The sequence below is a fragment of the Serinus canaria genome, chromosome 10, assembly GCF_022539315.1.
Source record: "Serinus canaria isolate serCan28SL12 chromosome 10, serCan2020, whole genome shotgun sequence".
NCBI classification, from domain to species: Eukaryota; Metazoa; Chordata; class Aves; order Passeriformes; family Fringillidae; genus Serinus; species Serinus canaria.
The window spans coordinates 3413670-3426030 of record NC_066324.1 but is presented as its reverse complement, the minus strand read 5'-3'; the positions used below and the strand labels follow the sequence as shown (position 1 = coordinate 3426030).

Genomic DNA, 12361 nt, shown 5'->3' with positions numbered 1-12361 from the left:
TTGTAGGTATTCAGAAACTAGGGCTGAAAGAGACATGGTCTGAATTACAATTTTTAAGGGTTTTGCATGACTCATCATCATCAGTTAGATTCTGTCAGTTTTCACCTGCAAATCCAAAGAAGATCTTGCTCTTGCAGCTGGAATTTCATTACCAGTGCTGTTAGTGGTGTGATGCAGAGTGAAGTCAAGCTCCCTTTCTTAGAGGTGAGCATGTTCTGAAGTGCTAATTGGAGTTTAGAAAAGAGCTTAGCAGAAGCTGATTAGAGTCAATAGAAATACTTCCATTGTCATCAGATTAACCAAGTTTGATTTTTGGAATATGCTGCAAAAGCTGACCTATTGAGTTGGCAGTTGCTGCTTTGTAAATCCCCTTTCCTCCCAGCCTCAGATAATGAAGTTCACACTGTAAAACAAAACAAAGCCAGTTTCTAAGCCATGTATAACATATGGAGCTAAAAAGTCTTCTTTAATAACCCTGTGCTGAAGTAGTGATTGTTGCCATACATGGTAAGCTGAAGCATTTATAAATGTCAAAGACAGGCATTTGCTGTGTGTGTAATTTCCATATTTGCAGGGTAAGTGGGGTCACTGGAGCACCTGTTGTAAATTATAAGTTTATATCTCTCCACAAAGCAGATAAATAACTTCCATACCATAGGCACGAGGAGGTTGTAGAAGAGCAAATACACGCTGTGCCTTTGTCTGCAAAGTTGGCAGTGATTGATGCTTTCCCTTTTCTCTTGTCTGTGGGTGTACCTGCATCACAGGAAAACAAGTGTCCGGTGGGATGTGGGGAGGTGATTGCAATTTCTTTTGAATGACCTGTGGATCATGAGGATCTGGAAGTCTTTTTGATACCTAAAAGAAGCTTTAGGTGATGATGTGTGTTGACATCCTAATAAACCAAAAAATTCCTGTCAATTTCAAGTTTTGCTTGAAATGAATTTTCATCATTAGAACTTTTCTTTGTACTTTAATGTTGATTAACTTTGCAGGAGTTTAAATACATTCCTGTTTTTAATCTTCTAGGTCTGTGTTGATATCCATCCATATTTGAATATTTTCTGAGGCTCCTGTTGCTCAGCATTACCTTTCTCATACCCTGCTTTTATTCTTTCTTCTGATATTCCTTTCTATTTTAGGACTCTGGGATATAATACACAATGTATGTGAAAATGCAATCGCTTAACTTTGTGTACTGGGGAACAATCCCTAAATACCTGTTCATTTTCTTGCCCCCAAGTAGAACTGCAGGTGGTACTTTTCAAACAGAGCATGGAGTACACAGTATTTCTCTCTTTCCCAAGGTGTGCTTCTTTCTAGGCTCTTTTACAGTGGCTATTTTAGATTCCCTTTTGGCCCAGCTCTCATGTGCTGTATCAAGGTAATTATAAATGGAATTATTCTGATATATGTTCTCATGGTGTTTGACAGGGCTGTAGTAACTGCACTTCAATGTATTTTCAGGTCTCATAAAATATTATCCTTCTATTTGATTTTTGGAACACAGAAGTTCTTTGCAGCCTGTGTGTACTAATTAAGAAGTGCTCAAGCCAGAATACAAACAGTAGACTAATTAAAAAAAAAAAAAAGAGTGAAAAAGGAAAAAAGATAATTAAAGTTTTTCAGTTTGAACATTAGTGTTACTAATACTCACCCGCAGTAGGTCACACAATTCTATTGGTCAGATAGTTTCCCTGAAGCTTACAAGGGATGCATTTCTAGAAAAACAAAGAGTATCATAGATCAGTTACTGTAGCAATGCAGTGGTGTTCCCTGCAACTGTTTGGATCATCCATTCCATACTTTGGATAATCCATTTATCCAGTGTCTCTGGAGGTAGTGATATTAACCACAGTGTGATTTTGAAATGGATGGTGGCTTCTGGAGATTTTTCATTTTGCTCATTGCTCAGTTACGTTAATTGTGAACTGCTGTTTGATGCTGTCACTTCTGAAGTAAACATTTACTATTTATAATGTGCAAGTGTCCTTTTCTTTTGCAGTTCAGTGATGTCACCATGTACTATGATTTTGCTAATAAAAGTGAGATCATTTGGGGTTTATCCTCAGTGTAACATCACTTTTCCCAGCATACAGAGAGAAGTCTTAGGATTAATGGAATGCGATGCTTTCTTTCCTACATACCCATTTCTGATCCCAATCCTAATTTATTCCTGCTTCCCATTGACTGAAGGTGACTCGTGTGAGCTCATGAGGCTCCTGTAAAGGCCAGACTCAGCTAGGATGTTACACCACCACTGCAGGAGGAACCCTGAGCTGCAGGAAGAGCTGCAGATCCAGGCTGCCGTGGCCGCCGGCGATGTTCACACCGTGCGCAAGATGCTGGAGCAGGGATATTCCCCCAACGGTCGGGATGCCAACGGCTGGACCTTGCTTCACTTCTCTGCAGCAAGGGGCAAGGAGAGATGTGTCCGTGTTTTTCTGGAACATGGAGGTGAGTTCCCCACAGAGAAAAACCTTTATACTCATCTGTACATGTTTTGGTTTAGGGTAAATTTGGGAGAGAACTTTTAAAGGGTTTTTTTTTTTAGAAAAGTAGATTTAATTGGTTCTTTTCTTAGTTTGTTTGGGAAAAAACATTTTGGGAAAAAATTGTATATTAAATAATAAAACTTAAATAATATTAAATAATAAAACTTCTTGTTGTTTTAAAATAGATAATAAACTCAGAAAAGTCTATTTTTTGGGTTTTAGTTTGGCTTACTTAGACTTTCATTAGTTTTTTTTGGCGTTGGAAATGTTGTGGCTCAGGCCTGGCTTGGTGGGCTATAGCTGTGAGTCGTTGGTGGGTTTTTTTGGGTGTTTAGTTTAGAGTAGGTTTAAATAGGTTTAAAGAAAAAGGAAAAAAATCTATAGTTTAGGGAACTTTTTGCTTTAGCTAGTTAAAACTAACTAAAATGAAGGAGTGTTCTGTTTTGCTGTCTGTCTATCTGCAGACAACAACAGTTTAGGAGTAGTAATGTGGAGGAGTGAGTGCAGTGTCTGCAAACTTTGTGCTTCTCTCCCCCCTTCACTCTCTGGAGCCAGTCTCAAAGGTGCAAAACTTATTATTCAGCATAAACAGAACAGATTATTTGGGATAAAAGCATCATATAGCCAACCCAAGACATCATCTGGCACCTTTCTGTCCCAGATTGCACTGCAGGGCTTTCCAGTACTGGTTAGATATAAAATACTTGTAGTTATCTTTTGTAATTATTATTTTTTATTCTTTTCTTCTTAGTATCTGTTTATTTCTGATGCATACTCTGAATGACATCATAGCTTAGCTTTATATTTTCATAACTATTTCCCCCCAGCATTGCCTAGGAATTGTTCAAGGAATGAATAAGCATTATGAAAATAGGGCATTATGAGGACTCATTATAAAATGAAATGTACTCACTACAGGATTCTCTTCTCTATTAGGGGGTATTATTAGAGAAAGGCAGATCCCTGAATTTAAATCCTTGGGAAGCTTGTTTCAGAATTCTAAAGCAAGTTAACCAATTGCATTAAAGACTAAGTTTAATGTTAGCTTTAACAGAATCTGATAAACTTTATGAAAACAGTCCTGTTTGTGTAGGGACTTCACTGTCAGCTAATGCAGGTGAGTTTACAGCTCTCCTGCATCCAGCCACAATGAAACTTTATTTCAAGAGCTGACTGAGTTTTGTTGATTTAAGTGGTGCTCATGTGGGTGATGATTATTATGCCTCAGGTGGTACAGTCAGAATTTCTTATTGCTTTATCATCTTCCAAGGCCACCAGAAGCTTTAGAAAGGGATCATCCTAATCTTTTAAAGTGGTACTGGAGAGGAAATCAGTAGATGTTCTCCACGTTCTGATCAGTGCTCATGAAGAACAACATCCTCTATTCTAGCACTGTTCTTACCAGATCAATGATGAGGTGTTCAGTCCCAAGGAAACTGAAATGATCTTTCTGATGCTTTGTGTATCTGAGCCATATGGACCCCTTGTGTCTGTGACTGGGTTTGTCAGCTTGTGGATCATCCTGAAAGTGGAGTGGCATTAACAGGCTGTGGTAGTGGCACAATCAGTGATTTGTTCCTTAAGAGCAGTGGTGAGATACAGCCTGAGCAACTGGACTCTGTGGATGCACCTACTACAGATTGTAACCACATAGAAAGGGTAAACCCTCATGGCCTTCTTGGAAGGGGAAAAAAAATATATATGTATTCATATACAATATATAACTATAACTTTAAATTTCACTTTTTAAAAGTAATATATGTAGATAATCTCAAGCCTTCAAAAGTTTAAGGCTTTAAGTCACATACATTGCTTTTAACTTTTTATCTGTAAGTTTAAAGATGATAAAAAACCCCCAATCCCTTCTATATTCCTATGTATTTTCATTTTCTAGGTTTTGATAATACATAGTTGCTGACGCAGTGGTTTGTTTTTATTTCTGTTGTTACTCTTTCCCATACAAAGTAGCAGCTGAATGTGATGCCTCATGAAAACTGCCAGTAACGAAACACCTTTGTCCTGAGGCAGCTTGGAGTTGAATCACCAGGCTGAGAAAGTTGAGTAACAAATAGTGTGAGGTTTAGTCATCCACAGCAGCTTCCCTGCAGCTGAGCCTTGCTCCCCAAAATTGGCACTGCCTGCTGCCTTGCCTCGTTTTCCCTCAAAACAGAGGCATAAAAATAATGAGTATTTATCACATAATAATGTCACAAATGAGTTATTAAGCAGCAAGTGAGTTGACTCTTACAAGCTGAGTTAATCATGCCACCCTCATTAGGCAGAGGTTTGTGTCTACCTTTGCTCACGTGGTCTCTACTTTTCTCCCTCTGGAGTGAATTGTTTTGCTGCTGGTGTTTAATCCCTGTGGAACAAAAAAAAAGATACTGGGGTGAAAGAAAAAGTCCTTTTCTGTTGTGAATTTTATGGTAAAATAGAGAGTATTGATCTATATATTGGCAATAAATTGGCAGTGAGAGGGAGCCTGTGGAGTTCTGGGGGAAAGAGGGAATTGAGATGGGAAGGAAGGAGTGGCTGGTGGTGGTTGTGCCTGTCTGGAGGGATGATGGAGCTGAGCAGAGCTGGGAATATTTTCATGGGGAAAACAGGGGTGGGAAAACCACAGTGGGCTGTTGCTGAGGGTAGAGTGCTGTGCCTCAGATCTGAGGTGCTGCAAGGCTCCCAGCATAGCCTGCTAGTGGGATGGAGGGTGAGTTGGGCTAATAAAGGCTGGGAAGGAATCTGGTCACTGACCTGGAAATAAAAAGTAGATTCTTATGGGAGTCATGACCTGTCCGCCTCCTGCTTTTGCTTTTTCTCTTCCATCATTGCTCACCAGCAAAGAAAAGAGCCAGAGGACAGTGTTGTGCATGCAGATTGGCTGATTGGAGTGGAGGTGGTGGAACAGCAGGAAGCTTTTTATTATCTGCTGAGGAAGGAGACACAGATAGATGGGGAAAATGCAGAAAAAACAGTCCAGACTAAAGGATGAAGCCAGCAGAAATACCAACTAGATACAGAGGGGATAAGTCAGATAACAAATATTATTTAGCAACTGGTGAAATGCAGAAAGTTCATCATAACCATGGAGAAACTTAGTTTTCATAAGAAATAGTGAATTTGACTTTCTTAGTGTATTTGTCTCATTTTATTAAAGTGAATATTCTATGAAGCCATCTCTTCCCACCCATGAAAACAATCTGGAGTCACAAAGCAACACCAAGACAGAGAGTGTAGTTTTTAGTAATCTAGTAAAACAAGCCCTTTTTCCCTTTAGTGTACTTTGTAAATTTTTAATATGACATATAGAGACAGACAATCCAACACTGGACAAGAAATATGTTTAATTAATTTCCAACCAGTGCTATTAATGTTACAACAAGCTAAAATCTTGAAAGTGTCCAGTTTTCCTTGGTGATACCTTCTCAATATTAACTGAACACTCTCTGGTTATTCATATTAAAATGAGGAAATAATTCACTAAAGCTCCTAGAAATGAAATAGTAAGAGAAAGTAGCCAAGCAGCCCTATTTATTTATTTTTAGTCTTGGCTTCAAGGTATCTAAATTTTAGTAAGGTCAAGCAGAATCTGGGAGGATCTAGAGCATGCCAAGTGCTCACCCCCCCTAAGCTCCTAAAGTGCTTCTGTCTCTGAGCAGTAATGCTTTCCTGGACATCTTCTGTATCAGTGTTATCTTAGGAAATTCAAAACAGAAGCTGCATGTAGCCATGCTTCTAAACCTTGTGGTCAGAATTAAGCCCTAGCTGAGGGAAATAAGCTTGAAATAATAGAAGTACTCAGTGAAGCCAGAAGCATTGCTTAAGCACTGCTTTCTTGGCTTCCCCAATTACTGTGATAGAGTGACCTAAGGAAGGTGTCAAGGAAAAAGGAAAACTCTCCCACCGAGCTGTAAATTGAAATTCTGAAATATCAGTCTTATTTATCAATCTGTATATCCTCTAGATTGCAGTATTAGAAAGAGTTTTATCAGCAGTAGTTATTAAATAACGATTTAATATCTAGTTTATGTGCCCAACTTTCACATGAAATAAAACAATCTCAGTATCATTCAATGCTTCAGATTTTCTGTCTGGAGTAAGCTTGATTGCAGCAATTGGAACACTTGATAAGCTTTTCAAGGCTTCTGCCATTATATTTTGTCTCATATTTGAGACCATTGGAAGTGACCAAATGCAGTTGTTCATGTTTCTATAATCTGCTCTCCCCATGTGAATGGGAAGCTTGGAATGAAAGAACTGTTTGACAGGATGGAGATGAGATAGAGAACTGCTGGCAGGTGCTGGCTTGATCCCTTTCTAGCTAAAACTGCCAGGTAGTTTTCACCCCACTGCAGATTCTAAAAGGTTAACAGAGTCATTCCCAATGCATTTTTACCTTGCTCATGTTCCAGGGGAAGACAGTTGCTTTACAACATGATGCCAATACTGAAAATTTTAGAAAAATCAGAAAAAAGCCCCCCAGCAGCACAAGTTCTATAGGAGCATCAGCTTTGGGGTGTTACTTTTACTAAGACAGCATCTGAGTGATTGGAATTCGTTTGCAACTTCATGCAGCTCCAGCCTCTGCTAAAAGCTCGTGTGAAATTCAGAAGTTTTCCAGGAGGTGGCAGCAGGACATTAATGGAATAGCAACGGACCTTTCGATCCTGTTAAAATTGTTTCTCTAATCCAAAGGCAGACTGTTGGCTCACTAGAAATCCACAGTCTTAATGGGAATTACAGTATATATTCACCAGGTTTTTCTAAGGGGTTTGTTATGGAAAGGTTGGCTGTTTGTGTTGCTTGGTTGCCCAACTCTGAAGCTTTTTTTTCCTATCCTTCTTAAGAAACTTATCTTACATGACTTAGTAATTTTTTGGTTCACTTTAGTGGTCAAAAGCAATGATATTTGGTAGTAAGGAAGGTGTGGAAAAGTGCTTAAAACTCTAGGTAAAAGACAGCCTTTTGTTGCAAGGAAGTTGTTTGGTTTGGATTACACCAGCCAGTGCATATAGGTGCACTACAAAAGCTGGGCCATATCTGCTTGGATTTGGAAATGGCACTGATTAACCAGGCTTTGGCAATGACCTGCACCATTTGGGGGTTGAAATGATGCCTTGCATGCCTTATGCAGTGTGGGAGAGAGAAGGTACAACTGAAACATTATTTCTTTTAAAAATGGTTTCTGGTGGAAGACAGCTCTGCCTGCTGCTGTCTCCTTCCCATCATGTCCCTCTTTGTCCCCAGTTCTGCCCCTCAGATTGTACCATCCCTCTGCTTGTTCTCATGCCTGTTACCCACTTTATTTATCACCACTCAGAAGTCAATGTAGAATAGTCTGAGCTATTGTGAAGAATGAGACCCTGGGAGCAGCATCACTTTGAAATATTATCTATGTGTGGGTTGTGCTGATTCTTTGCTGCATTTTGGACATGATCACAGTGCAGGTTAAGAACACCCATTCAGTCACTGGCTGCATTTTCCTGCTGAGTTCTGGGTGCTGCATTCATTCCTTCAGCTCAGGTTAGTGTGACTTTTCAGAGCACTGAAACTTCTGCTTTTCATGGGAGATTAGGAAAACTGTCACTAGCAAGGAACTAAACTTTCCTTAACATATCCCTTATTTCTATGTTTATTCCTGTTCTGTGCACTAGAGGCAGTTCTCATCTTATTTCTCTGTGTAGCCAGGCTGCATTCATTTTTATGTTGGTTTTTTTTTTGTTAGTTAGTTTGTTTCCTTCCTCTCCATCTTCTCTTTCCGTGTAGAAATATCCTTTAAGTTGCTGGATCAGCTTTGCAGCTGTATTCTCTACTCCTTTCTTCCAGTCTTTTCATTTTGGTATAATATCTGTCTTGGTGTTATCTGGATATGATCACAGTGGGTTGGGCAGCTTATTTCTGTTTTGTGTTTGCACCTTTGTGTGTTCAGGTGTGTTCAGTCTAGGGTAGCCTGCAATTAATATTGTGTTTTGAACTTAGAACAGGTCTTCTGGTGCAGATGGGATCTAACTGAGGTTGGGAACGTGTTCAGGCTTCCACATTGTAGTTTTAGTGTCCAACAGCAGCACCCATGGATGGTGGAAGGAGAAACCTCACAGCCTGGCTTGTTCTCTAGCTGAGAAATGGCACCTTGCCTTGGGTAATTAATTAGTCACTTGTTTAACAAGTTTGGGTGTCCTGAGGAAATTAGGTAAATTGATTGGATTATTTTAATTTTTAAATTAATAAATCAGTCTGAGTGTTTGTGCTGTGCGAAGGGGAAATAAATCTGTAATTACCTGTACTCTGCACTAGCAGTTTATCTGACTCCTTTCAGAAGTGGGTTTTTACATTCTTGAATTCTTGTGAAACTATAAATTCAGAACAGGTTCTAAACAGATTCATCATCTATGAAAAGAGACCTTATCAAGATAATCTCAAATAACATATATCCTACATGCTTTGGAAATCCTGCAGACCACAGAGAAACATTTTACCTAATACAGCATTACACCCTAAAAACAATACAATACTGCCAGACCACAAAACATCCGCAGTTTGGGACAGCAGATGTTTCTACACATGCTTCTTTTTAAGACCAAGAAGCAACACAAGGGAAAATAAAAAGTTGAACATTGAGAAAGAAATGTAATATTGTAGAGCTGGGGGAAAACTGGATGGACAGAAAGATTTGAGTAATTAGTAATTAATTCCTAAGAGTGCTAGGAAGATGTGGAAAAGTATTTGTCAAATGGAAACATATGTATGAGAAAAAATTGTATTTAAGAACAAGTTACAAAAAAAATTCTTTTCCTAACTTTGTCTTAAAAATAGCATGTTCATGAAATCAAGAATTAGTTTGAAGTACAAAAAATCCTGTCATGCTGTGCCTGGAAAGACTAGCAATTATTCTTTGAATTTATTTTTTTAAATTTTTTTCTTTTCCCAACACCAGATTACCATAACGCCTTCTAATTATTTTTAAATTTTATTTTAACTTCAGCTGATCCCACAGTTAAGGACTTAATCGGAGGCTTCACCGCTCTGCATTACGCAGCCATGCACGGCCGGGCGAGGATCGCGCGCCTGATGCTGGAATCCGACTACAGGAGTGACATTATTAATGCCAAGAGCAACGACGGCTGGACTCCCCTGCACGTCGCTGCTCACTACGGCAGAGACTCCTTTGTCAGGCTCCTCCTGGAGTTCAAGGCTGAGGTTGATCCGCTCAGTGATAAAGGTACTACACCACTCCAGCTGGCCATTATCCGGGAGAGGTCAAGCTGTGTGAAAATCCTCCTGGACCACAATGCCAACATCGACATTCAGAACGGTTTCCTGTTGCGATACGCTGTGATCAAAAGCAATCACTCGTACTGCCGAATGTTCCTCCAGAGAGGGGCCGATACAAACTTGGGGCGCTTGGAAGATGGACAGACACCCTTGCACTTGTCTGCTCTTAGAGATGATGTGCTTTGTGCACAAATGTTGTATAATTACGGAGCAGACACTAACACAAGGAACTATGAAGGACAGACCCCACTGGCTGTTTCAATAAGTATTTCTGGAAGTAGCCGACCCTGTCTGGATTTCTTACAAGAAGTGACAAGTATGTATGTAAGAGAAGTTAATCACAGGACACAATGTCCTCTAAAAGCCTTCTTTGAATTTAGCCCCCAGGAAAAAAAAAAAAAGCTTCTTGTCTGCCCCTTGATGCTTTTTAAATGCACTAGAAAATTTCTGGGAAGGTGAAGGGATTGTGATACTGGGAAACTCTTACTCGGCAAAGGAGCTAATGTTAAGTGTACTTCATTTAAATTAGTTTTGTTTAAATATCTACGGGAAGCATTCATTTTAAGAGTGAACTGTAAAATCTCATTTTATTTCTGGCCTTAGCACGTGAGATTTTTGAGTTTGGTTTTGTTGTTTGTTTAGGGGTTTTTTAGTGTCTTTTGTTTTGCTTTTTTATTGCCATGCAAATCCTCGGCAGTTGATGGCTTTTTCATCTGCACTACAACTAGGGCAGAAGAGAGCTTTGGCTGCTTTGTGTTCTCCCACATTCCCTCCTTCCCTCCCTTAAACCAGACAAAAAAATGCCACAGTTCATTCCTGCAACTTGAAGGGATTTCATGTGCTGTGTAGCTTTGATTTAATTTTGTTAATGTCCTTGAAATACGAGAGATTTTAACTCATCGTGACTTCGGGTATTTAGAAAAAGCATTGGGCTCCGAATTTCCAGATCACTTTTGATTCCCACTTTTTGGTGTACTAGATCTACTGAAAGTTTTCCTCTCTCAACATGGAATGCTGTAGTAACGTTGCATAATTATAGTATTTCCTAAAGCATTTAGGAATTGCTGATAAGCATTTGGCAGAGTTTGCCAATTCAAATATGTTAAGATGGCCTGGTAAATTATCATCCATCTAGAATGATCTTTGCCCTACAGAGGATGGGGTGTTTCATATATCCTTTTTTGTCCCCTACAGCTCCTCTTATTTTTTTATTATGGTAGTTTTTTAATGAGAATTAGATAACCTATATACTCTGTAAAGAAACTGAAAGTCAGTGTGGGCTGGAAGTGAATCAGCTGAGATTTGTTGCCAGTAGCTGACACAAATAAGCATTTGGAATTTCCTTTCTTTTTCTATAATGATTTGTGGTGTTGATTTTGTTCATATCTGAAATTGAAAGAGAATTTCTGGAAAGGTGGAAGTTGGTAATAAGATATACAAGCAATTAAGCAATTTTGGTTTAATTTGCCTGCCCCTTCTCGTTCAAACGCATTTCTTTCTGGTTTCCTTTTTGGAAGCCTCTCACTATATAGTTGCAGTGTCAGGGATTTTAGGGATTTTAGGAGATGATATAATATCCAGACTTGCAGTGTTTCAGTCTTAGGATGCATCAGTAAGCATGAAAGCTTAGGCTGCTCCCCTGTATCCTCAGTGTCTAAAGACCAAAGGAAACAGGTACTGTAACTTTCAGCTGGCAGATTCCATACCTTAAGGGTTTAATGTTAAGTGAGAAGTAAATTCTGCTGAAAAAACCCCAAAAAAGTAGCTTTAATTTGTGGCCAGTGTAACAGTGTTGGAACTGTCCCAGTTCTGTGCTGTTGGAGGGAGAACTGGGAAAGCAGTGCTGACAAAAACACCTCTCTGCTTCTGAGCAAAATAATTATCAATATATGTTTACAAACCACTGTAAACAAACTCTGCTGCCCTTTTTGTAAATATCCAAACACTGTCTTGCCTGCTTTTCATGAATAATTACTTTAATAAGATGCTGTATAAGAGATGAGATGGATAAAGAGCAAGCTGGCATTTCGGTAGTGGAGTTCCCAGTTAAGTCTGACTGTACAGGGAATTGTTGAGATCTCATGCTGTAGTACTTTGAGGAAGAATCTTGTTTATGAGTCTACTGCTATATGTATTTTCTAGAAAAAAAAATTACAAAATTTTTGGACAATTCTTCTGTTGGAATTCTTCCTGAAGCTCTTCTGAGGTTGGCAACAGTGTCTTGTTCGTGGGGCTTAACGGGCATTTCAGTTTATTTGAATCTTACAGTAAGTGATTGACATAGAAATCCATAGCTGTAAGTTTTATATCTGCATCTGAAGTTTTGAAAAGTATATTTGATAGTAAAACAGGAAATAGTTTATATTTTTCCAGTAGATTAACATTTTTAAGGCTAAAGATTAATAGATATTAAATATCAAAGTTATCACACTAATCTGTGTCTTCAAGTGAAAGCAGTTACATGCTGCATATAAATGGGATACTATTTAGTAGTCTACATGTAAGCTGTGAGTAGCAATTTTTTTTTTTATACTTGGAAAACGTATTTGTACAGTTTCAGTTTCTCAGAAAACATCATTTGTGAATTTCTTTTTGTT

General features: G+C 38.8%; 1 protein-coding gene across 6 annotated transcripts in view; it reads left to right on the top strand.

Moving 5' to 3' along the window:
• ASB7 (ankyrin repeat and SOCS box containing 7) overlaps nucleotides 1–12361 on the top strand; it is a 30386-nt gene that overhangs the window by 7368 nt on the left and 10657 nt on the right. For 5 of the 6 annotated variants that reach the window (XR_007778443.1, XR_007778442.1, XM_050978500.1 and 2 more), the window contains exons 4-5: nucleotides 2197–2457; nucleotides 9475–10080. Coding sequence is in view for 4 of the 6 variants with exons in the window: in XM_050978500.1 (XP_050834457.1) it covers nucleotides 2247–2457; nucleotides 9475–10080 (817 nt within the window). In the remaining 2 variants the exon portion in view is untranslated. Of the gene's footprint in view, nucleotides 1–2196; nucleotides 2458–9474 lie in introns of all 6 variants that reach the window. The other variant, XM_050978498.1, reaches the window with a different exon arrangement.